Source organism: Tachyglossus aculeatus, chromosome 2 (genome assembly GCF_015852505.1).
Source record: "Tachyglossus aculeatus isolate mTacAcu1 chromosome 2, mTacAcu1.pri, whole genome shotgun sequence".
Taxonomy (NCBI): domain Eukaryota; kingdom Metazoa; phylum Chordata; class Mammalia; order Monotremata; family Tachyglossidae; genus Tachyglossus; species Tachyglossus aculeatus.
In genome coordinates, this window is record NC_052067.1 from 94,726,778 (window position 1) to 94,754,480 (window position 27,703).

General features: G+C 41.2%; 1 protein-coding gene across 1 annotated transcript in view; it reads left to right on the plus strand.

Moving 5' to 3' along the window:
- The window catches only part of LOC119941973 (triadin-like), a 229,505-nt gene that overhangs the window by 178,838 nt on the left and 22,964 nt on the right, over nt 1–27,703 (plus strand). Inside the window, exons 16-18 of the mRNA XM_038762560.1 lie at nt 1,486–1,533; nt 14,274–14,312; nt 17,811–17,849. Coding sequence (XP_038618488.1) covers nt 1,486–1,533; nt 14,274–14,312; nt 17,811–17,849 — 126 coding nt within the window. The remainder of the gene's footprint in view (nt 1–1,485; nt 1,534–14,273; nt 14,313–17,810; nt 17,850–27,703) is intronic.

Here is a 27,703-nt window from a genome sequence, read left to right on the forward strand (position 1 = left end):
AAATCTCCCTACCTTCAAAGATTTATTAAAATCACATCTCCTCCAAGATGTCTTCCCTAACTAAGTCCTCATTTCCTCTTCTCCCATTTCCGTCTACACCCACCTTGCACTTGGATTTCTACCCTTCTTTCATCCCACCCTCAACCCTGCAGCACATATGTACACATCTGTAATTTCATTATTTATATTAATGTCTGTCTCCCCCTAGACTGAAAGCTCCTTGTATGTGGAATTCATTCAGTCATATTTATTGAGTGCTTACTGTGTGCAGAGCACTGTACTAAGCACTTATGTGTCTACCCACTCTGCCATATTGTAAAAAGGCTGTTTTACTATGTCAGCTGATTCCATATAACTGGGTTTAACATGCTCATGAGTCATTCAATCATCCATTCAGTCATGGTGACATTCTTGTTCATTCATTCAATTGTATTCATTCATTCATTCATTCAATCATATTTATTGAGCGCTTACTGTGTGCACAGCACTGTACCAAGCACTTGAGAAGTACAAGCTGGCAACATATAGAGACGGTCCCTACCCAACAACGGGCTCACAGTCTAGAAGGGGGAGACAGGCAACAAAACAAAACATGTAGACAGGTGTCAAAACCATCAGAATAAATAGAATTATAGCTATTGTAACCCCTCCAGCACTTAGAACAATGTTTTGCACATAGTAAGCACTTAATAAATGCCATCATTATTATTATTATTATTTATTAAGTGTTCACTATGTGCAAAGCACTGTACTAAGCACTTGATATAACAGTAAACAGACACATTCCCTGCCCAAATTGAGTTGTAGGCAAGGGAGAAATCATAAGCAAAGGAGACTAGGCAAAAGAAAATCATGAGTATCAGCATAACTGTTTTTGAGCAAATAACGCCTTAATCATTAAACATAATAATAAATAATAATGGTAATGATAATAATAATAATGTTTGTCAACCACTTCCTATGTGGACTGCATTGTTCTAAGCATTGGGGTAGAAGCTAATCAGGTTGGACACAGTCCCTGTCCCACATGGGGCTCACAGTCTTAATCCCCATTTTACAGATGAGTGAACTGAGGCCCAGATAAGTTGAGTGACTTGGCCAATGTCACAAATCAGACAAGTCATGAAACCAGAATTAGAACCCAGGTCCTTCTGATTCCCAGACCCTTGCTCTATCCACTAGAACATGTTGCTTTCCTAAAGTTCATGCTATGACCAAAACTGCTTTCTAAATCAAAGATGTTTGCTTTTCCTATATTTATTCAAAGTTTATATTAATGAATCAATGGTATTTGTTGAGCACTCACTGTATGCACTGTATGTATAGTACAAAAGAGTTGTTAGACACGTACCCTGCCCACAACTAGCTTACAGTCTAGAGGGGGGTTAGTTTAGAAATATGTTTCCTCTTAAATGGAACATCAAAAAAAATTCAACCCCCAAATGATCCCCATTCATGGTCATTAATCATCATTCTTTTGTCTAGAACTGGAAGCTGATCATCATGGAAAAGAAACAACTCTCACCAAATCGGGTAGGTTTGATCTTACAGTTGGCATCATATTACTATTAATAATAGTAATAACTGTGGTATTTGTTAAGCACTTACTATGTGTCAGGCACTGTACTAAGGTCTGGAGTGCATGCAAGCAAATCGAGTTGGATACAGTCCCTGTCCCATGTCTCACAGTCTCAATCCCCATTTTGCAGATGAATTAAATGATTCACAAAGAAGTGAAGTGACTTGCCCAAGGCCACACAGCAAACAAGTGGCAGAGCTGGGATTAGAACCCATAGCCTCCTGAATCCCAGGCCTGTGCTCTATCCGCTACTTCCTGCTGCTTCTAAGTATGGGAGAAAAATGATACTGAATAACCATTTCACAGATGAGAAAACTGAGGTACAGTGAAGTTAAGTGGCTTGCCCAAGGTCACAAATGGGAAAGTGGCAGAACCAGGATTAAGTATCTAGACCATTCTATCAAGGCTGAGAAAGCTGTTCTAAATAGACTCAGAATCTTGGATTGAGAAAAATGGGATTGTTCTATAATAATAATGATAATAATGGCATTTATTAAGCACTTACTATGTGCAAAGCACTGTTCTAAGCACTGGGAAGGTTACAAGGTAATCAGGTTGTCCCACGGGGGGCTCACAGTCTTCATCCCCATTTTACAGATGAGGTAACTGAGGCACAGAGAAGTTAAGTGACTTGCCCAAAGTCACACAGCTGGCAGTTGACAGAGCCGGGATTTGAACCCATGACCTCTGACTCCAAAGCCCGGGCTCTTTCCACTGAGCCACACTGCTATCTTGTGTCCCCCAAAACTACCACTCTAAGAATCAATGGGGGCAGTATTTTTGTGGCTAGAAAAACTAGATCGTGTGAGTTCACATGGACAGACAGAAAGAGTTTAAAAAGTCCCAATCTGAGAAAATATAACTTAAGAACTTGGGCAGATTTGTGGAGTGAGTGTATTTCAAGTGAGTCCAGCACCAAATTTTACTTACTGCCAAGTTCAGTGACATTATATGCAGAAATACTCTTTGGAGAAATAGCTTAATGCTCTTCTTACTCCTCTCAATAAAAATTTAGCTTCATTTCTGCTTCCGCCAGAAAAACTGCTTAGTAGAAAGGAAGAGGGCCCTCGTCTAAACTAAAACATGTCAGACCTATTCTCCAAGGCTAGAATATTGTACATTATGATTCCACTCTTTCTTCCTCCTCTCTTGCTAGACAAACCTTAGCCAACTGTGGATATATGATCCATTGCCTGATCAACAAATTCTGCCTTTAAAGCGTGTTTTGTGAACTGTGCCTTTGGAGTTATTTTCTTTACATATCACACTCCTATGAAAATGAAGCCTAAGGCGTGATTAGTCCCATACGAATGTTTACCATCAGAAGCAGTGTTCCTTCCCCAAACCAGGGCTGGATCAATTCTCCTGTGGGCCTGGAGCTGTTAGACTCTTGTGGGACCTCTGCATACAAATCATTTTCCTATTGAAATCAAAATAACAATTCTGTCATCGAGATTATTGTTATTCTAAATTTTTTGGTTATTGTCAGTGAAGAAAAGACTGTTCTGTAATAATATTTGCATGACCTAGCGGCTAGAGCACATGTCTGAGAGTCAGAAGGACCTAGGTTCTAATCCTGGCTCTGCCATTTATCTGCTGTGTGACCTCAGGTAAGTCATTTAACTTCTCTGTGCTCAGTTACCTCATCTGTAAAATGGGAATTAATAATGTGAGCCCCATTATCTTAAAACTACCCCAGCGGTTAGGACAGTGAAAGTACAGTAAGAGAGTACAGTAAGAGAAGCAGCGGGGTTCAGTGGAAACAGCCCGGGCTTTGGAGTCACAGGTCATGGGTTCAAATCCCAACCACCAATTATCAGCTGTGTGACTTTGGGCAAGTCACTTAACTTCTCTGTGCCTCAGTTACCTCATCTGTAAAATAAGGATTAAGACTGTGAGCCCCCCATGGGACAACTTGATCACCTTGTAACCACCCCAGCGCTTAGAACAGTGCTTTGTACATAGTATGTGCTTAACAGATGCCATCATCATTATTATTATTACAGTGCCTGGTACATAGTAAGCACTTAACTGATACCACAATTATTGTTATTAACTGTTCGACCACTGCTCAGACTTTTCCTGTCTTATGCTGTCGAGTTGTCCCTGACCCATAGCAAGGCCATAGGCACATCTCTCCTAGAAAGCGCTGCTCTCCATCTACAATCATTCTGGTGGTGTATCCATAGAGTTTTCTTGGCAAAAATATGGAAATGGCTCTTTTCTGCCCAGCGAACTTTAGTCTCCACCCTCTACTCTCTCCTGTGCTGCTCAGGTGAGTTTTGCCTTCTAGCAGATTGACTTCCCCTCGCTAACCACTGGCCAATCTAGAAATGGAATGGACAGGCCTCCGCTTGACTCTCCCTTCCATAGTCGAGACTAGTAGAGTACTGGAAACTTTTCAGGTGTGACCCTGAGCGGGGACTGCTCATATACCCAAAGGTTAAAAAGAGAAAGATATGTCCCTCTTCCAGCAGGACAAGTGCTCGCTTTGTTTTTCCATTAGTGGTTATAGTTGGCGTGAAGATGTCCAAGCTCTTTCAGTCAGTCCCTCTGTGCCCTGGTTATGCTTTGTGAGGAAGCTGGCTTCGATAAAGGCCATAGCCTGTGGTCAAAGAACACAATGTCCCTGAATCTTCATCAGAGCAGACCCTTCTATCCGGTATAAGTTGTACAGTAGTAGAAATCTCACCTCCTACCCCATAAACAAATGCCATTAGCTGAATTGGAGAAGCATCTTGAAATTGTGAGTTCCTATTTGAGCAAGATTTGTATCTTTTTTGTGCTTTACTCTGATGCCAATACAATTCTTGAGGTTTGCTGTTTGTTCAAATTTTTGAGAGACTACAGTAGTACAAAAATCTTAAAACAGTCATCCCGATCACGATCTGTAAAATAACTAAAGGATGAATGGTTACTCTGAATATGTGAAAAAATGACCTATAAAGTCTTACACACACAAATAACAATATAGCTTACTCTGTTTTCCTCTGTAATCAAAGAGCCAACTCTAAAGAAAGCAATACGAAGCTGTTATTTCATCTTTCAGGGACTGAAGTTACATGCCCACCAATATTTTGAATACTCCTCTCCTTTCAAATTATAATTTTCTAAGTTATTTTTCAGGGAAATCAAAATGAATAGCATAAGTGTCACATGTCAAGATAATCCCTCTTATAGACTCTTTCTCCTTTGGGGGATGAACATGAAAAGAAATCTGGATTAAATAGGAATCTCTTAAAGCTCTGATTCTGCAGGATTTAATGCTGAGGTGGCTCAGGGTTACTGTCTTAATGGCAGGGGATCCCATTGTTTTTAATTGAAAAATACTTTGTACAAACTGAAAGGAAATTAATTTATTCAGGAGGATTTATAGGGGTGGGGAGACACTTACTGACTAAATACCAGCTTAGATGCCTGGGCCAGTACAGTGAAAGTAAAGGATTTGGTCCCTGGTCTCAAGGAGCTTTCACTATAAAGATGGAGACAGGCAAGGTCTATCATAACATTAATGATAATAATGATGATATTTGTTAAGTGCTTTCTATGTGTCAAGCACTGTACAAAGCACTTTGGCCTTGTCTTATCCTGTCAAGTCATCTCTGACCCATAGCGTTGCCATAGACACATAATAATAATAATAATGATGGCCTTTGTTAAGTGCTTACTATGTGCCAAGTACTGTTCTAAGCACTGGGGGGGATACAAGGCTTTCCCACATGGGGCTCATAGTCTTAATCCCCATTTTACAGATGAGGTAACTGAGGCACAGAGAAGTGAAATGACTTGCTCAAAGTCACACAGCTGACAAATGGCGAAGCTGGGATTCAAACCCATGATCTCTGACTCTCAAGCCTGTGCTCTTTCCACTGAGCCATGCACATCTCTCCCAGAATGCCCCACCTCCATCTGCAATCATTCTGGTAGTGTATGCATAGTGTTTTCTTGGTAAAAATGCGGAAATGGTTTACCATTGCCTCCTTCCGCGCAATAAACTTGAGTCTCCGCCCTCGACTCTCCGCCCTCGACTGTCTCCCATGTCGCTGCTGCCCAGCACAGGGGAGTTTTGACTTGTTGCAGATTGCCTTCCACTCACTAGCCACTGCCCAAGCTAGGAATGGAGTGGGTACGCCTCTCCTTGATTCTCCCTCCCATAGTCAAGACCAGTGGAGTACTGGAAACTCTCCAGGTGTGACCCTGAGAAGCACTTTGGTACAAAATAATCGGGCTGAATGCAGGCCTTGTCCCACATGGGACCCACAGTCTGGGGGGTATAACAGATATTGAATCCCCATTTGACAGATGAGGAAACTGAGACCAGAGAAGTTAAGTAACGTGTCCATGGTCATGCAGCAGTGAAGTGGTGGAGTCAGGATTAGAACCTGGGTCCTCTGACCCCTTGGTCTGTGCTCCTACCTCTAGGCCATCCTGCTTCCCATTAATCAATCAGTTGCATTTCTTGAGTGCTTATTGTATGCAGAACATTGTACTAAGCACTTGGGAAGGTCCAATTCAACAGATTTGTTAGATGTGATTGCTGCCCACAAGGAATTTACAATCATGGGAGGAGGAGGAGGCAGGGAGATACACAATAAAATAGTTTAGGGGTAGGGAAAACCCAGAAGTGGATAGAACACAGGCCTGGAAGTAAGAAGGTCATGGGTTCTAATCCTAACACCACCACTCATCTGCTGTGTGGCCTTGGGCAAGCCACTTCATTCTCTGTGCCTCAGTCAACTGGGGATGAAGAACGTGAGCCCTGTGTGGGACATAGACTGTGTCCAACTGGATTTGCTTGTATCCACCCCAGCATTTAGTACAGTGCCTGGCACATAGTTAATGCTTAACGAATACCATAATTATCATTATTATTCATTCAAAGGGAGGAGTAGGAAAAATGAAAATACAAGTAGTAATACCAAGAGCTTGGAAAAAATGAACTGATACAATAAATGTTGCTAAACTAAGAACCATTATCCAGGATTTGAAAGCCCATACGAAATGAGAAGATTCTTATAGGCATCAAAGGTGGCCACTTCTCACTAGATTGTACGCTCCTTGAGGGCAGGGATCATGTCTGTGTGCAGAACATTGTACTAAGTGCTTGCAAAAGTGCAATATGGCAGAGTTGGTGGATGTGATCCCTGCCCACAAGGAGCTTACAGTCTACAGGGGAATCAATTGATCATATGCATTGAGCACTCATTGAGCATTCATTGCGCAGAGTACTGTACTAAGTGCTCAGAAGAGTACAGTACAACAGAGTGGGTAGGCATGTTCCCTGCCCACAAAGAGCTTACAGTCTAGAGAAGGCAGACCTTAAAATACATTAGGGCTAGGTTAAATAGAAACATAGTACAGTACTCTGTGCACACTAAGTGCTCAATTAATATGAATGAATGAATAGTAGAATATTTTCATATGTACTGTGGGGCTGGAGTGAATATCAAAATCTTTAAGGTTTACACAGCCAAGTTCAAAGTCGACACAGAAGAGAGGGCAGATAAATGAAATAAAGGCCTTACGCTAGGAAGGCCCCTTGGAGATGTGATTTTCAGACAGTTTAAATGGGAAGAGGGGTGGACTGTCAGATATGAAGCAAAATGAGCAGAATTTCAGGCTCATTCACTAATTCATTCATTCATTCATTCATTCATTCATTCATTCATTCATTTATTGAGTGCTTACTGTGTGTAGAGCACTATATTAAGCGCTTGGAAAGTACAATTCAGCAACAGAGACAATCCCTACCTAACAACAGGCTCACAGTCTAGAAGTGAGGAGACAGACAACAAAACAAAAAAAAAAATAGACCGGCATTAATTTAATCAAAATAGATAAATAGAATTATAGGTATATTCACATCATTAATAAAATGAATAGAATAATAAATATCTACCTATATATACATGAGTTGTGGGGTGTGGAGGGGGGTAGAGAAGAGGAAGGGAGTTGGGGTGATGTGGAGGGGAGAAGGAGCAGAGGAAAAGGCGGGGCTCAGTCTGGGAAGATCCACTGGAGGAGGTGAGCTTTCAGTAGGGCTTTCAAGGGGGGAAGAGAGTTAGTTTGGCGGATGTGAGAAAGGAGGGCATTTCAGGACAGAGGTAGGATGTGGGCCAGGGGTCCATGGTGGGACAGGTGAGAACGAGGCCCAGTGAGGAGGTTAGCACCAGAGGAGTGGAATGTGCGGGCTGGGCTGGAGAAGGAGAGAAGGGAGATGAGTTAGGAGGGGGTGAGATGATGGAGAACCTTGAAGCCGAGAGTGAAGAGTTTTTGCTTGATCCAGAGGTTGATAGGCAACGACTGGAGATTTTTGAGGAGGAGGGGTAACATGCCCAGAATGTTTCTGTAGAAAGATAATCTGGGCAGCAGGGTGAAGTATAGACTGAAGAGGGGAGACCTTTACAGCAGCTACCTCTATAGCCTTTTGGAGGTTTTGTGGAGGCAGCATGCAAGGATGTTTTTCTGCTTCCCTCCAGGGTTGTTCAAGACGGATTGGATGGAGATTCCGGATTGAGGCTAGGGAGAGCCAGTGTGGGTTTCACTGAATCAGTCAGGGAATCAGCTGGCTCTCTGGTGGGTGGCTACACCTGACGAATCAATAGCTCCCACTGGCACTGGAGGAGTGTGCAGGAAAGTGGAGTTCTTACTGGAGTGTTCTGATTCAGAAAATATTGTTTCCAAGACACAAAGCTGACTGCCGAAAAATTTACTGGAACCTTCCCTGCTCCGCCACTTGTCAGCTGTGTGACTTTGGGCAAGTCACTTCACTTCTCTGTGCCTCATCTGTAAAATGGGGATTAAGACTGAGCTCCCCAGGGGACAACCTGATCACCTTGTAACCTCCCCAGTGCTTAGAACAGTGCTTTGCACATAGTAAGCACTTAATAAATGTTATTATTATTATTATTATTATTCCATCATGAGACCCCCAAAACAGGGCACAACAGTCAATCAATGTTTTTTTACTGAGCTCCTACTATGTGCAGAGCACTGTTCAAAGCTCTTGGGAAAGTACAATGCAACAGAATTAGCAGACCCGTTCCCTAGCCATAATGATCGAACAGACTAGCGGGAACGGCCATGGTCATTTTTAAAACTGAGATTAAAGAATAGCGTAATCATAACAGAATCAGAAAAAAAAAGAAAGGATAGAAAACGTTCGGTTATCTGATTTATTCTTTCTTCTCATCATATTCCAAATGTTTCATTCAGTGTGCCTTGGTGCCTGGATTGGACAGAACTCTAAGGATCTTTCCTGTGGCCATGTTTGGTTAATTAATCCAATTTCAGTGATGATTAATCTATCCAAAGAAGAGGAAAAAAAAAATCATGCCTTCACTTGGCGGCCTGTGAAACTGTACCACTTGTTCTCATTTTCACAAGCTATTTCCTCTTTCAATTCCAAATGCAGAACATTTTCCATGCTGAAAGATCAACATGAAAGACCAATGCTCTTTCTTAACCGCTGGGCCAAAAGATGGCAAAATTGGGACGTGACACCCTTAAACTATTTAATTTATTATCATTTTATTTTATGGTACTTGTGACTGTGAGCCCACTGTTGGATAGGGACTGTCTCTATATGTTGCCAGCTTGTATTTCCCAAGCGCTTAGTACAGTGCTCTGCACACAGTAAGCACTCAATAAATACAATTGATTGGTTGAGTAAGTGCTTAGAACAGTGCTTTGCACATAGTAAGCACTTAATAAATGCCATTATTATTATTATTATTAAGCACCTATCATGTGTTAACCACTGTTCTAAGCACTGGGGTAGATACAAGTTTAACAACCAACCAATCAATCAATCATATTTATTAAGCACTTACTGTGTGCAGAGCACTGTATTGAGCCCTTGGGAAGTACGAATAGGAGACATATAGAGACAGTCCCTACCCAACAGTGGGCTCACAGTCTAAAAGGGGGAGACAGAGAACAAAACCAAACATACTAACAAAATAAAATAAATAGAATAGATATGTACAAGTAAAATAAATAGAGTAATGAATATGTACAAACATATATACATATATACAGGTAACAGACAGATACAGTCCCTGTCCTGTGTACTCTAAGTAGGAGGGAGTGGGATTCAATCCCCATTGTACAGTTGAGAAAACGGAGGCACGGAGAAGTTAAGTGACTTGCGCAAGGTCACACAGCAGACAAGCGGCAAAGATAGGATTTGCCAGGATTCCCAGACCTTGCTCTTTCCACCAAGCCACACTGCTTCTCTAAGCATTTTCCCATGACTCAAAAACCATGAGCCCAGCTCGGGTTGTGGGAAACCGTATGGACTGATAGAGGAATGATTCTGAGCACTCCAGAGCCCCAGGGTAGGTTTGAAATTGAACTAAGTCCAGGCACAGGGGCTGCGTGGATACTTTCCTTTAAGAAAGAACAAATCCACAAGATTTGTGGATTTCCCTTCCCTTCCCCACAGAACCTGTATATTTGTATATATGTTTGTATATATTTATTATTCTATTTATTTTACTTGTACATATCTATTCTATTTATTTTATTTTGTTAATATGTTTGGTTTTGTTCTCCGTCTCCCCCTTCTAGACTGTGAGCCCACTGTTGGGTAGGGACCGTCTCTATATGTTGCCAACTTGTACTTCCCAAGCGCTTAGTACAGTGCTGTGCACACAGTAAGCGCTCAATAAATACGATTGATTGATTGATCCACAACAAACCTATCTCTTCTTTGCTGTCAGTGATAATAATAATAATGATGGCATTTGTTAAGTGCTTACTATGTGTCAAGCACTGTCTAAGCGCTGTTCTAAGCACTGTTCTAAGTGATATCATTTTTCCTCCATACTCAAACACAAGGATTTCCACCTTTTTTGTTACTTTGTTCGTTTTGTTTTGTTTTTATGGTATTTGTTAAGCACTTACTATGTGCCGGGCACTATACTAAGTGCTGAGGTAGATGCAAGCTAATCAAGTTGGACACAGTTTGTGTCCACGTGGGGCTCACAGTCTTAATCCCCATTTTACAGATGAGGTCACTGAGGCACAGAGAAGTGAAGTGGCTTGCCCAAAGTTACACAACAGACAAGTGGCAGAGCTGTTATTAGAACCCATGTCCTCCGAGTCCTAAGCCCCTGCTTTATCCACTAGGCCATGCTGCTTCCCTTTCATGAGGAAGAACTTGTCTCTATCACCATGAGGATAAGGAGGAGGTTTTGAGATGCTTGGCTTGAAATAGTTTCTCTAGGATAGAAAAAATGGGTCCACTTTGGGTTTTGGAGCAATTTGGTTAAAAACCCCAAGAAATAATGATAATAAAGGCATTTATTAAGCTCTTACGATGTGCCAAGCACTGTTCTAAGCATTGGGGGGATTACAGGGACAACCTGATTCATTCATTCATTCAATCGTATTTATTGAGCACTTACAGGGTGCAGAGCACTGTTCTAAGCACTTGGGAAGTACAAATTGGCAACATACAGAGACGGTCCCTACCCAACAGCAGGCTCACAGTCTAGAAAGGGGAGACAGACAACAAAACAAAATATATTAACAACATAAAATAGAATAGTAAATATATACAAGTAAAATAGAGTAATACATCTGTACAAATATATATACAGGTGCCGTGGGGAGGGGAAGGAGGTAGGGTGGGAGGGGTGGGGCGGGGGAGAGGAAAAAGGGGGCTCCGTCTGGGAAGGCCTCCTGGAGGAGGTGAGCTCTCAGTAGGGCTTTGAAGGGAGGAAGAGAGCTAGCTTGGCGGATGTGCGGAGGGAGGGCATTCCAGGCCAGGGGGAGGACGTGGGCCGGGGGTCGATGGTGGGACAGGCGAGAATGAGGCACAGTGAGAACTCACAGGGGGCTCACAGTCTTAATCCCCATTTTCCAGATGAGGTAACTGAGGCCCAGAGAAGTGAAGTGACTTGCCCAGTCACACAATTGACAATTGGCGTAGCCAGGATTTGAGCCCATGACCTCTGACTCCAAAGATCGTGTTCTTTCCACTGAGCCACGCTACTTCTCTAAAAGCAGCAAGACTGTAACTCTTTGTTGACAGGGAACGTTTCTACGAACTCCATTATATTTTTCTTCTCCAGGCGCTTAGTACAGTGCTCCACATATAGTGAGTACTCAATAAATGCCATTGATTATATGTTTAAATCTGTGTGAGTGACTTTGAATGCAATGATATCATTTGCCTAATATGAGTCTGCACACATTTGGTCTGTGTGTGTTATTCACTGTGTTGAGTGCCACAAACATGCATACAAGCTTCTTCTTCCAACAATCCAATGTGTTATATCCAAGCAAGCTCTTGTTTTCAGACGAATATTCCCTAATTTCTGAGCCACGATCTAGACAAATCATTGTGAAAACATGTGTTAAGGCAAACTGAATGCTCCATTGTTACACAATTACCCATGTGCTTAATTACTGGCTGAAACAAAAATGATAGGAGACTTAAATGATATCTGATCAGTATGCCAGAGAAGCAGCGTGGCTCAGTGGAAAGAGCATGGACTTGTGAGTCAGAGGTCGTGGGTTCTAATTCTGGCTCAGCCACTTATCAGCTGTGTGACTTTGGGTGAGTCACTTAACTTCTCTGTGCCTCAGTTACCTCAACTGGAAAGTGGGGATTAAGACTGTGAGCCCCATGTGGGAAATGGACTGTATCCAACCTAATTGCTTTGTATCTACCCAGTGTCTAGAACAGTGCATGGCACATAGTAAGCGCTTAACAAATACCAAAATTATTGTTATTATTATGCCCTGGATTTATAATGGAGAAAATATTGTATTCTGTTTATGTAATAAATGCATAAACAGTAATGTTGGGATTCATTACAATTTTGACTTTGTCTAGTGTGGTATTTCTAAATCATTTAGACAGCTGGTTTGGTTTATATTTCTACACTCCATTGATAATTTAACGCTGTCACTATCAAAAATGTCTTTTTTTCCTTCCTAACTTTTGAAAATATCATTCTGAAGACATCTTTACTGTATAATGATGCTCGTGAAATAATTTAATTTCTAAAAGATCATTTTTTTACATTTTATGTGATAGACCATTTCTCTGTGATTTCCCAGAAATAACCCCAGTTGATCTTAAGAGTATTGAAACAAACATCTGAAAAGTTCATATTCTTCAAGAATCCTCTTTGGTAATGACTCGTTTGAAAAATAGCTTTCTGCTCATGCTTTTCAGTTTTGTCCAGAGACAGATTCGGGAGGCAGGCCTTCTCTTCAACAAATCTTGTGCTCATTATTCAATGACTAACGTCCTACTGTCTAGCTGGAATGCTACAGTTGTTATTTCAGTTGTAGCCGAATCGTCAGCTTTAAACTTGATTTCTCTTTTCTCTTGTTCCAATGTCTGTTCCACTTCCTGAAGGAGCAGCAGAGGTCACAGAACCCAGTAACTGCTTTATTTATCTAAAAGAAAGAGGCGTGAGTGGTGTTTCCTTTATGAATTTTGGAAAGAGTAGGGTTTGGGTTGATAGGGCCACCTTCATTCACAATTAGTAGCCGAGTGGCATTCTGAGAGAGCTGGTCTACCAGGGAAAATGGAAGAGAAACTGAGGAAATGGTCACTGTCCCATTAGAAGTTCTGGACCCTAACAAAGAAATTTCTTTCATCAACCAGGGAGGGAAAAGGGAAATGATAAAGCCAGGATAAATCCCCAGTAATTCTAATGGCTCTGGTACACATTCAAACAAATGTCCACAAACCTAGTTCAGAGTGCAGAGAGTTACAAGTATGCCGACCCTCAGATATAGAAGCATAACGTCCCTCATTCAATAAATCAATGATATTTATTGAGAGCTTACTATATGCAGATCAATGTACTAAAACTCTTCAGAGAGTACAATAAAACAGAATTAGCAGTCACATTCCCTGCCCATAAGGTGGATAGAGCATATTCCTGATAGAAGATCATGGGTTCTAATCCCAGCTCTGCCACCTGTCTGCTCTGTGACCTTGGGCAAGTCGATTCACTTCTCTATGCCTCAGTTATCTCATCTGTAAAATAGGCATTGAGACTGTGAGTCTCACATGGGACAGGGAATGTGTCCAACCCAATTTGTTTGTATCCACCCCAGGGCTTAGTATGGTGCCTGGCACGTAGTAAGTGCTTAATAAATATGACAATCATTATTATAAAGAGTTCACAGTCTCTCCTGAGTATATATGCTCTGCTACTTGCTCACTGGGTCTCATTCCTAGAAGTTTTAGAAGGTCCTAGTAGATACCGGAAACTATAAGTTTTATAGGGGTTTTTGTTTCTTAGCACTCCCTCTGACCTCTCTTCTGCCTTCACCAGGAGTTTCCCAGAAGCATTTCCATCATAAAGCTCTGCTGATAGTGTCAATTGAAACTTTTTGTAACTGGTCAATCTATAAAGGATAAAAATATGCTTTACAAAACACCTTTCTATCTTAGTTCAAAAAAAAATCACCAATAACTTAATCCATCTTCCACGTTGAGTATCCATGGACCTGGGAGAATCGGACAGGTGGCTTGGAGGAGATCAGATCCAAAGGCCCAAATCAATGAATGGATTCTTCATAGAATTCCAAAATGAGGATAAAATTATGGTCGGTTAAAACATGATGGCAACAAAAACAGAGGTGTGAACGTGCAGCTTCTGCCCAAAAGTAGCACCAGAACCAATGGCGTGTGTTAGAATTGCATTTCCTTTTTTTCTAGATAAGAAAAAAGCAGAAAAGCCTGAAAAAGAAAGTGACGGTAAGAAGAAAAAATGCATGGGAAATTCATCCCATTCATTCTTTCATTCAATCGTATTTATTGAGCACTTACTGTGTGCAGAGCACTGTATTAAGTGCTTGGGAAGTACAAGTTGGCAACATATAGAGACGGTCCCTACTCAGCAGTGGGCTCACAGTCTAGAATTCCTTTCCCCTGGAATGTAGGGACAATGCTATAAAGATCTTCATAATTGTGTTCTTAAAAATGCTATCTTCAAATAACAAGTATCCATATAAAAGATGGCAGGCACTGTCACCATGACTTAGAACAGTGCTTGGCACATAGTAAGCGCTAAACAAATGCCATCATTATTATTATCACCATCGCTGACTAGTTGCTGTGGGGAATTGCTGAAAAAAACTGAACCCATGGACCCTACCCTTGAGGAACATGTAATTCATAAAGGAAGTTGAGGAACCCCCAGAAGGAAAAAAAAAATCAGCACTTTAGATAAATCGAACAAAGAAGTCATAAAATGTAGAGTAGAAGTAGCTGAACTATGCATATGAAATTTATGTATAGAGAGGATGTTTGTGTATACACGCATACACAAACACACACATACATGTACATATATCAATGGTATTTTTTGAGCACTTACTATGTGCAGAGGTCTGTTCTAAGCCCTTGGGAGAGAACAACACAAGAGAATTAGCCTGCATGCTCCCTACCCACGTGTGTACATACTCTCAGGCTGGAATATTGTACTCTCCCAAGCATTTAATACAGTGTTCTGGTCTCAGTAAGTGCTCAGTAAATATGATAGATATCAGGAGTCCTGGGTGGGCTTAATCAGTGCAAATTGGAGCTAATTACTAGAGCTTTGAAGGATGAACAGAGAGAAGCAGGTAGAGTATTTTAGATGGTGAATGGAAAGCACACTGACGGGATGAGGATAGGGGAGGGAGGGCTGCAGGTTCAGTACACAGATTGGGTTGAAGTGGATGAAAAGATTCCCTGGTAAAATGGGGTCAAAGAACTTAGGACTTCAAACTGTTTAGTTAAGTCTCATGGCCTGTTGTTCTGCCTGAGTTTCCTTCTCACTTCCTTATGTTAGAGCTGTATGGTATAAATACAATTGAATGAATGAATGAAAGGAGCTAACAATCTAGAAGGAGAGACATACTGAAGTCTGTTGTGTGACCTTGGGCAAGCCACTTAACTTCTCTGTGCCTCAGTTACCTCATCTGTGAAGTGGGGATTAAGTCTGTGAGCCCCACGTAAGACAATCTGATTATATTGTATCTACCCCAGCTCTTAGAACAGTGCTTGGCACAGAGTAAGCACTTAACAATATAATTATTATTCTTATTATTACAAATAGGGGAAATGGGAGGGTATAAAGATATACCCTAAGTGCTGTGGGGCCGAGGGTGAGGTGAATTTTAAGTCACCTATACCAAGGATATAGGTGAGACAGAAGGGAGAGTAATAATAATAATAATAATTTTGGTATTTGTTAAGCGCTTATTATGTGCAAAGCACTGTTCTAAGCACTGGGGAGGATACAAGGTGATTAGGTTGTCCCATGTGGGGCTCACAATCTTCAACCCCATTTTACAGATGAGGTAACTGAGGCACAGAGAAGTTAAGTAACTTGCCCAAAGTCACATAGCTGACAAGCGGTGGAGGTGGGATTTGAACCCGTGACCCCTGGCTCCCAAGCCCGTGATCTTTCTATTGAGCCACTGAGTAGGTAGGGGAAATGAGGGCTTAGTCGAGGAAAGCCTCTTGGAGGAGATATAATTTAGGATCAATTAATAAATTAGTGCTATTCATTAATCACTTAATGTGAGCAGACACTGTACTAAGGGCTTGTAAAGTACAATATAATTGAGTTGGTAGACACAATTCCTGCCCACAGGGAGCTTACAGTCTACAGGGGAAGGCGGACATTAAAATAAATTAGGGGAAATTAGTAGAGTCCAAGGATATTTACATAAGAGTGCGGGGCTTGGGTGAGTATCAGAGTGCTTAAGTACACCCCTTGGCAAGGGTGTGATTTGAAGGTTCATTCATTCATTCAGTCAGTCATATTTATTGAGTGCTTACTGTGTGCAGAGCACTGTACTAAATGCTTGGAAAGTATAAGCAGAGAAGCAGCATGGCTTAGATAAGCAGTGTGGCTTAGAGAAGCAGCATGGCTCAGTGGAAAGAGCCCGGGCTTTGGAGTCAGAGGTCATGGGTTCAAAACCCAACTCCACCAATTGTCAGCTGTGTGACTTTGGGCAAGTCACTTCACTTCTCTGTGCTTTAGTTACCTCATCTGTAAAATGGGGATTAAGACTGTGAGCCCTGTTGTAAAAGTAGAACTGACAGGATTTGGTGACAGACTGAATATGCAGCATGGCCTAGTGGATAGAGCACAGGCTTGGAAGTCAGAAAGACCAGGTTTCTAATCCTAGCTCCACCACTTGCTTGCTGTGTGACCTTCGTCAAATCACTCAACTTTACTGTACCTCAGTTACCTCACCTATAAAAGATATCCTTTTATCTACCCTTGCACTTACTATGGTGCTTGGCACATAGTAAAGTGATTAACAAATACCATTAAAAAATGAGAGATAAGTTGGGAATAATGGCAAGGATACAAATCTGTGAGACAGAGGATGGTAGCATTGTCTGCCAAGATGAGAGGCAGCTTGGCTTAGTGGTAAGAGTACAGGCTTGGCAGTCAAAGGACATGGGTTCTAATCCTGGCTCCGCCGCTTGTTGCTTTGTGACCTTGGACAAGCTGCTTAACTTCTCTGTGCTTCGGTTACCTCATCTAGAAAATGGAGATTAAGATTGTGAGCCCCAAGTGGGACAACCGGATTACCTTATTATCTACCCCAGAGCTTAGAACAGTGCTTAGCACATAATAAGCACTTAAATATTATTATTATTATTATTATTATTATTATTATTATTATTATTATTGTTGAAAAGTCGGGGGGATGGTGGAAAAATGAGGAGTTCTCTTTTTGGACATGTGAACTTTGAGGTAATGGGGGACTTTCAAATAAAGATGTCCTGAAGGCAGCGGGAAAAGTGAGACTGCAGAGGAGAACAATCAATCCATCAATCAATCAATCATATTTATTGAGCGCTTACTGTGTGCAGAGCACTGTACTAAGCGCTTGGGAAGTACAAGTTGGCAACATATAGAGACGGTCCCTACCCAACAGTTGGCTCACAGTCTAGAAGGGGGAGACAGAGAACACAACCAAACATATTAACAAAATAAAATAAATAGAATAGATATGTACAAGTAAAATAAATCAGAGCTGGAGAGTTAGATTTGGGAATCATCTGTGTTGAGATCGTAATTGAAGCCATAGAAGCAAATGAGTTCTAGGGAGCAGGTGCAAATGGAAAATAGAAAAGGACATGGAACTTAATTTAACTCCAGAAAGTTTTGTTCCATATGATAGAGAATGGGACATACCGCTCACTTTTTTCAGCTCACCCTAAACTGTATTCTGCTCTTCTTTGTAGGAGAAGCTACAACAAAGAAGCAACTAAAAGAGGAAAAAGGTAAAGATAACATTTTAGAAAGCAGAAATCAAAGGCAAGGGTGTCTGTATGTGTATGTTTGTGCACTGGAAGATGGGTGAGTACATATTATTTATGTATAAAAATACAGTGCAAATAGATTTTACATGGAAAACCTCCATATCAGATGCTGGGCAGACGTGTACTATTAATTCTGAGGTCATAGCACCCATGTTATTAAATTTGAGGTGAGCCCATGTTATTTCTGGTACTAATATGAAGATACTATTGAAAGAAATACCTAGAACTTTGCCTTTATAGGAGAAGTAACAAATGAAATTGATCATGTTGGATTTTAGTCTTGTAATATCTTGAAAACCCTTGTCATGGTGCTGTCCCTGGTATGAAATTAACCCAGCTGTAGATCCACCATCAGAAGAATTATGAAGCAGGAATGCTAATGACCACAGCTAATGACAGACCATGGGTTTAAAAAGACACACAAAAAGCCACTTTTCTTGTGTGTTTTTTTTAAACAAGGACTACACAGAGGGAGGATCTGCATCCAAAATGTTCATTTATTTAATCAGTCACATTATTTCACTTTCCTCTTATAGCTGAGTATTTCTTTTATTGTGTCGAGAAGATAAATCACGTTGAAATTTGCATTTTTAGAGGTTTTGAGGACAATAGCTGTTGGGGACTGGGCCTGGAACTGGGAAGGAAGGGTGAATATTTGAATTCAAGCTTAATTAGCATTGCTTTTGTTCCTTCCTCCCCCTCACACCAGTAACAACAAGGAAAGAAAACCTGCCATATCACAATATGACAGGAGGTAATCATTCTTGAGATTTCTATAGCCTCCATACATTGTATGGCCACCTGAGCCACTCGAGTGGCTTATTGGATTTCTTCAGTAGTTACCCCTGATATTTTCAAGCCATATTAAGATGGAAGAAAACTTAATCCATCATGACAGAGAACTGAATGAGAATATTAATTGAAGTTACATCGATCAATGGTATTTATTGAGCACTTATTGTGTGCAGAGCACTGTACTAAGTGCTTGGGAAAGGACAATAGGAAGCTCATACGATGCCACTTTTGAGATTTGGAATCAATATCAGAGACAAAGATGTAGCAAGCTCTGAAGAAGTTAGAACTGGGGTGAGTGAAAACAAGTTAAAAATGAATAAATCAGAACAATATGAAAATCATCTAGCACACTGGGGGAAAATGTGTCAAACCCACCTCTGTGATGTCAAAGAAAACAGGAACTCTAGAACCTGAATTCTAATTCCACCTATGCCACTGATCCAGAGTGTGACCTTGGATAAGTCACTTAACCTATCTGTCCTTCAATTCCCTCATCTGTACAATAGGGATTAGAAATCCTACCCCTTAGGAAGGTTGGGAGAATACAATGAGATCACTGATATGAAATCTTTTCGGAAGAGCTAACGATATCATCAAGTTCAAGTTTTATTATAGTATTGTTAGTTTCAAAAGTAGAATAGTGGTGACTATAGGCAGTAGATTCCATTTAAGATTGTTTTGTGATTCAGCCAAAATAGTGACATTAATTCCCTCAACTTGAGTCCTTAGGTCAATCAATAAGGTTAAAACTGTTAACATGGAATACAAAGGCAGCGGGGCTCAGTGGAAAGAGCCCGGGATTTGCAGTCAGAGGTCATAGGTTTGAATCCTGGCTCCACCACTTGTCAGCTGTGTGACTTCGGGCAAGTCACTTCACTTCTCTGTGCCTCAGTTCCCTCATCTGTAAAATGGGGATTAAGACTGTGAGCCCCACATGGGACAACCTCATCTCCTTTTAACCTCCCCAGCACTTAGAACAGTGCTTTGCACATAGTAAGTGCTTAACAAATACCAATATTATTATTATTATTATTGCAAAATGGCAATTTAATACCCGTTCTCCCTTCTACTTAAAAAATAGAAGCTTGACACAGCAGTTTGCAATTACCAGATAAAAGAACAATAGTAATAATAATAAAAGCTGAGGTTACAGAGCAATACACTAGAGCAAATAGAGGCTTTCAGATTCCCAACTCCTAAAACACAAGACTAGGCTCTAAATTTCTGTCAGATATTTAGTTGCTGTCATAAACAGTGAGGTAAATAAAGTCTGGAAATACATTATCTACAAAGACACTGATGCCTATTGGATGGGAAAAGTACAAACCAGACATGGCTAGAAACCTTATTTTTCAATCCTTTTATTCTATGAGGTAAGTCCAAAAGTCACACATTAGAATTAGTGGTTTTTTCTTCCTTTCACTATTAGTAGATGAGAAAAATCAACCTAATCTTTCCTGAAAGCTGTGATCACCTCCAGCAGAAAATAGCCTGAGAAATAATAGCTTCATAGTGAGATGAGAGCACTCTGAGGTAAATGTTTAATTCTAGCATATTTAAAAGCAAGCCACCCCACAGGTGGTTTCTGAAACAGGTAGCATTCAGATAATTGAAAAGCACAATTGCTTCCTTAGGTGCCAATTTTTCATCTGGAACAAGGCCAAAAGAGAGCAGGGATTTTAGGAGACTGAGAATGGAAAGAAGCAAGCCTTGAAGAGTCAGCAGGACAAAAAAACACCATTTGGAGAAGCAGCGAGGTCTAGTTGAAAGAGCTTGATATTTGCCTTACCACAGCACTTACATACATATCTTTATTTTAATATCTATCTGCCCTTCTAGTCTGTAAGTTCCTTTGGGGCAGGGAACATGTCAACCAACTCTATCGCATTGTATTCTCCTAAGCACATACTACAGAGCTCTGCACACAGTAAGTGCTCAATAAATATCATGAATTGATTGTTTTGGGGGCCAGAGGACCTATTTTCCAATACTGGCTCTGCCCCTTGTCAGCTGTATCACCTTAAGCAAGTCACTTCAGTCTCTGTGGCTCAGTTTCCTCATCTGTTAAATGGTCTGAGCCCTTTGTAGAATAGGGTCTGTGTCTGACCTTGCTATATTTATCTATTTATATATATTTACTCTATCCCAGTGCTTGAAGCTTAGTAAACACTTAACAAAGTATTATCATTCAGCCCGGAATGAAAACTCTAGGGTCCTCCAAGTTCTCATTCCTTCAGCCATCCCTGAGCCCACTGTTGGGTAGGGACTGTTTCTATTTGTTGCCAACTTGTACTTCCCAAGCGCTTAGTACAGTGTTCTGCACACAGTAAGCGCTCAATAAATACGATTGATGATGATGATGATGATGGAATCTATAATTGATTTGCCCAGTGACTAATTTGGCCTGTTTAAGATTCAATCCTCCCGTCTCCAGTCTTCCTGAAAAATGGCACTTGGGGTCAGGGTTTGAGTGGCATGCCTTCCTGCTGGTTGGGCACTCTGCTGTTGCCCAACTCTTACATATAGATTAATTTAAAATTTAAACTCACCAGTGGTTTAGTGTCAACTCTGGGGGAAGCAGCATGGCCTAGTCGAGAGCAGACAGGCCTAGGAATGAGCGGCACCTGGGTTCTAATCCTGACTCTGCCATTTGTCTGCTGTGTGACCTTGGGTAAGTCTCTTCACTTCTCTGTGCCTCATTTACTTCATCTGTAAAATGCTGCTGATGTCTGTCCACTTGTTTTATTTTATTGCCTGTCTCCCCCTTCTAGACTGCGAGCCCATTGTTGGGTAGGGATTGTCTCTATCTGTTGCTGAATTGTACTTTCCAAGCATTTAGTACAGTGCTCTGCACACAGTAGGCGCTCAATAAATATGATTGATTGATTGATTGATTTAGTACAGTGCTCTGCACACAGTAAGTGCTCAGTAAATACGATTGAAAGCATTGAATGAATTAATTAATAAAATGGAGATTAAGACTGTAAGTTTCATGTAGGACAGAGACTGTGTCCAACCTGATTAACTTGAATCTACCCCAGCACTTAGAACAGTGCCTGGAACAGAGTAAGCACTAAATAAATACCACAAAAAATTTCACCCAAATTCCTCCAGGCTAATTGTCACCCAACCAGCCTTTGTGAGGACATTTTTAGAAACAGATTGGTTGAGTTGGTCTCCTTTCTGGGCTATTACAAAGAGGTTCCTCATTCCAAAAATACATTATGATGTAGTCAAGTCTCAAGAGATTTTATGGGCAAATATGTAGATTGCAATATAGCATTACTGTTCCTGAGGTTAGATGCAATTTCAGCAAGGTAGAGAAGAAAACTCAGTTTTAAAAAGATTCTAGAATAACCATTTCATTGAAAGATATGTATTTAAACTGAATTTGATATGTTTTAGCAACCCCAATGACCGATAGTACTTTCACAAAAGAATTGTTTCTTTGCATAGAAGAGATTTCTTAGCTACTGTCAATGGGAAATATTCAAAGTTCACCTTCATGGTCACTCGAGAACTATGACAATTTATATGCATGAAGCTCTTGAAAGTATCACATGGAAAGATGAGAAACCAGTCTGAATGTTACAGTATTTTTAAATGTGTTTTCTCTTAGAAATTTTTATTTCTTTTAGAGAAAACATCCAAAGCTCCCAAAATATCCAGTAATATCTGCTTCTAGGTTGTTTCATGTGAGGGAGGGAAGGAGAATGGACGTTCTTTTGATCATACTGGCAATCCATTCCATGGATCCATAAAATGTTTACTGCCATGTAGAAATAAATTTTTATTACGGTAATCTGCACGTAGTAAATATTCAATAAATGTGATTGATTAATTCAGTTTCTATGATGAAGTCTGAATGGATTGCTGAAGGGCTTTTCCCCTCCCCATTGGCCATTGGCCAGTAATAATTGTTTTTTGGGGGGTGGCCAGTAATAATTGTTTTTTGGGGGGTTTTTTTGCAAGTGCTTTCGCCGCTCCAAACACTGTACCAAGCATGTGGGAGATAAAAGATAATTAGGTTGGATACAGTCCGTGTCCAACAGGGAAGCAGTGTGGCCTAGTGGAAAGAACATGGCCTGGGAATCACAAGACCTGGATTCTAATCCTTGCTCTGCAACTTGTCTGTTGTGTGACCTTGGGCAAGTCACTTAACTTCCCTCAGCCTCAGTTACCTCATCTGTAAAATGGGGATTAAGACTGTGATTTTAATGGGACTTGGACTGTGTCCAACTTTGTGTCTGCCCCAGAGTTTAGTAAAGTGCCTGGTGCATAGAAAGCACTTAACCAATACTATTTTTAAAAATTGGGCCCACAGTCGAAGTGGGAGGTAGAATAGGTATTGAATCTCCATTTTGCAGATGAAGAGACTGAGGCACAGAGAAGTTGGGTTACTTGCCCAAAGTCACACAGCAGACAAAGGGCAGAGCTGGGATTAGAACCCAGGGCTTTTGACTACCAGGCTCAGGTTCTTTCCACTAGGTCTACCCTGCCACTCCCCACTTTTTATCACTCCTCAACTTCCCACCCAAACCCTATCCTCCCACGACTTTCCTCTGACTGTAAACAGTACCATCACCCTTTCTCTCTCACAAGCCCTCTCATTCAACCCTTTAAAGCCCTACTGAGAGCTCACCTCCTCCAGGAGGCCTTCCCAGACTGAGCCCCCTCCTTCCTCTTCCCTACCTCCCTTTCCCCATCCCCCCTGCCTTACCTCCTTCCCCTCCCCACAGCACCTGTATATATGTATATATGTTTGTACGTATTTATTACTCTATTTATTTTTTACTTGTACATATTTATCCTATTTATTTTATTTTGTTAATATGTTTTGTTTTGTTGTCTGTCTCCCCCTTCTAGACTGTGAGCCCACTGTTGGGTAGGTACCGTCTCTATATGTTGCCAACTTGGACTTCCCAAGCGCTTAGTACAGTGCTCTGCACACAGTAAGCGCTCAATAAATACGATCGATGATGATGTGGATGGGTGTCAAGTCATCAGAATAAATAGAAGTAAAGCTAAATTCATTCTTTCATTCAATCGTATTTATTGAGCACTTTCTGTGTGCAGAACACTGTACTAAGCGCTTGGGGAGTGCAAGTTGGCAACATATAGAGACAGTCCCTACCCAATAGAGTGCTCAGATGCAAATCATTAACAAAATAAATAGAATAGTAAATATGTACAAGTAAAATAAATAGAGCAATAAATCTGTACAAACATATGCAAGTGCTATAGGGAGGGGAAGGAGGTAGGGTGGGGGGGATGGGGAAAGGGAGAGGAAAAAGGGGGCTCATTCTGGGAATAATAATAATTGAGGTATTTAAGTGCTTACTATGTGTTAAGCACTGTATTAATCACGGGGTGGATAAAAGCAAATCTGGTTGGACACAGTCCCTGTCCCACATGGGGCTCACAGTCACAGTCCCCATTTTACAGATGAGGTAACTGAGGCACAGAGAAGTGAGGTGATTTGCCCAAGGTCACACAGCAGACAAGGGGCGGAGCCAAGATTAGAACCCATGAACTTCTGACTCTCGGACCCAGGCTCTATTCATTCATTCATTCAATCGTATTTATTGAACACTTACTGTGTGCAGAGCACTGTACTAAGCGCTTGGGAAGTACAAGTTGGCAACATATAAAGACGGTCCCTACCCAACACCCTCTATCCACTATGCCATGCTGATGAGTTGATTTCCCCCAATCTAAAACTTCCAGTGGTTTGCCCATTCACCTCCACATCAAAGAGAGCCTCCTTACTAGTGGTCTTAAGCACTCAGATAACTTCCACCCTCCTTACCTTAAGGAACTTTATCTTGCTGCTCTCCTGCTACAATCCAGCCTGCACACTTCGTTCCTCTACTGCCAACCTATTCATTGTACCTCAGCCTCATCTATCTCACCACAAACCTCTCGCCCACATCCTGCCTCTGGCCTGGAACTCCCTCCCCCTTCAAATAATAATAATAATAATAATAATAATGGCATTTATTAAGCGCTTACTATATGCAAAGCACTGTTCTAAGTGCTGGGGAAGCTACAAGGTGATCAGGTTGCCCCACGGGGGGCTCACATTCTTAATACCCATTTTACGGATGATGTAACTGAGGCCCAGAGAAGTTAAGTGACTTGCCCAAAGTCACACAGCTGACAATTGGTGGAGTCGGGTTTGGAAGCCATGACATCTGACTCCAAAGCCTGTGCTCTTTCCACTGAGCCACGCTGCTTCTCATATCTCACAGGTGATTTCTCTTCCTGCCTTCAAAGTCTCCTTAAAGGCACAACTCCTCCAAGAAGCCGTCCCTGATTAAGCCCTCATTTTCTTTTTTGCCAGTCCCTTCTGCGTCACCCTTTCACTTGGATTTGCTCCCATTTTTCACCCCTCCCTCAATCCCGCAGCAGTCATATTAATACTGTGAGCCCCACTTGGGACAACCTGATTACAGTGCACCTACCCCAGCGCTTAGAATAGAGCCTGGCACATAGTACGCACTTAACAAATACCATTAAAAAATTCATAGTTCATTTATTTTTTTAATGCCTGTCTCCAGTTTAGACTGTAAACATGTTGTGGGCAGGAAATGTGTCCATTATATTGTGATATATTTTATTCTCCCTAGAGCTTAGTACAGTGCTCTGCATACCTGAAGTGCTCTGTAAATACGATTGACTGATTAAATGATCGATGGATTCATCATGAAATACCACTTGGCTGATGAATTTTCTCACGTCTTTTCTTTCTTTATGTTCCCCATATATAGTAGATGCCCGTTCCAGTCTGCTAATTATAGTAGGCAGCCAGTAGAATGCTCTGCACAGAGTAGGAGCTCAGTACAGTGCTCAACAGAGCCCCAGTACAGTGCTCTGCAGAGTAGGCATTTAGCACAGTGGTGCACACACTTTAGGCCCTGAGCACAGAGTGCCACCCAAGGACAACCTATTTATTTTGTTAATGATGTGCATTATTGCTATAATTCTATTTGTTCTGATGATTTTGACACCTGTCTACATGTCTTGTATTGTTGTCTGTCTCCCCTTTCTAGACTGTGAGCCCATTGTTGGGTAGGGACCGTCTCTATATGTTACCGACTTGTACTTCCCAAGTACCTAGTACAGTGCTCTGTACACAGTAAGCACTCAATAAATATGATTGAATGAATGAATGACAACTTAATACCTGCTCTTTATTCTGATATTAATATCGGGCCAAACAATTGCTGGAAGGGAACGGTTATGGTTGAAAAGACACTGAATGAGAAGTGGTGCGGCTTAGTCAAATGAGTATGAGCCTGGGGGTCAGGAAACCTGGGTTCTAATCCTGCCGCGTGACCTTGGGCAAATCGCTTGTATTCTCTGTTCTTTATTTCTCATCTGTAAAAATGTGGCTGTGATACAATTTCTCCCTCCCCATTAAACTAGGGACCAGGACTGCGTCCAATCTGATTATTTTGTATCTACTGCAGTGCTTAGTATAGTGCTTGGCACATAGTAACTGCTTGACAAATATCATCATCACACTTATTATTATTATCGTTATTGTTATAGTTTTTGCTGTTATTAAGCAGTTAGTCCAATGCTGGAACTGGCTTAGAATACTCCTGTGCCAATATATGAGAATATTTGGGGCTTTTCTAATGGCCAATTCTATCACCCACAGTGTCCTGCTGTCTGTCCCAGGGGGTTAAGAGCAATCCTCAGAGTCCACACAGGCAGAAAGCAGGATGAGTGGAACTCTCCCAAATCTCCCGGTATTTCCAGGGAGCAGTTGTCAATCAAGTCATCTCCCAAGCCAATAATAATAATGTTGGTATTTGTTAAGTGCTTACTACGTGCCCAGCACTGTTCTAAGCACTGAAACATGATGGTATTTGTTAAGCGCTTACTATATGCCGATCACTGTTCTAAGCACTAGGATAGGTACAAGGGTAACAGGTTGTCCCACTTGGGGCTCACAGTTTTAATAAACATTTTACAGGTGAGGTAACTGAGGTATGGAGAAATGAAGTGACTTGCCCAAAGACACACAACTGACAGGTGGCAGAGGCGGGATTAGAACCCATGACCTCTGACTCCCAAGTCTGAGCGCTTTCCACTAATCAGAACACACACAGGAATAAGCAGTGTGTCAAGCTGAAAAAATACCAACCGTGCTACTCCGATTCATAGAAATAACCGCAAAAACAACACATTGCACGTCTATCGTGCTTCGTTTGAAAATGTGACTCAAGGGGGTTGCCCCTTTAAGAAATATATATTTCTTTTCAAACAACTGTCAATTTAGCCCCTAGAAGACACAGCCACCTAATTAACAGCCAACCTAATTAGTAGCGACACAACAGCATTTACTTTAATTTTAGAGATAAATGGATCCATTTTCCATCTTAATAATGTACGCTGGTTTTTCTCATTCCCATACCAACCCCTAATAGGCTGATTAACATGCAGTTGTAGCTATAGTTGATAGATCCTGCTTTGTCCAACATTATAGAAGGAATCTGAATGAGGTTCTGATTTATGCCCATCATGCACGGAATTCATTTTTCTTAAACGAGGTCATAGGCCTTCTCAGAAAACTGAAACTGATGGGGTTATAAATTCAGGTCAAATCCATTGTTGTCAATACATGACTGCGTACTTGATACAACTGGCTTTTAGCTCTCCTGCAACTAAGATTGATTACATACTTGGAGTCCATATAGAAACAGCACAAAGGAAGCCAAATCACATTCCTATGACAGAGCTTTCTAAAAAAAACAACATTCAGGCAATTTATGATTCTGCTCTTGCAATAGTCCATGTGCACGACTGAAAGCCAGATATTTCAGCTCTCTCTTGTCTGCTGCTCTGAAGTTAAATTGAGGCCTTTTCAAGACTGTGCTCCTATGTCTTCCTAATTGGTAGATCAGGCTAGAGCCTCTGCATTCATCCCAGCAGTAAGTTAGACGGTATTCATTTTTAGACTGTGAACACAGTGAGCTCAAGTCTTTTGTGGCCTAGATTATCTCACTGAT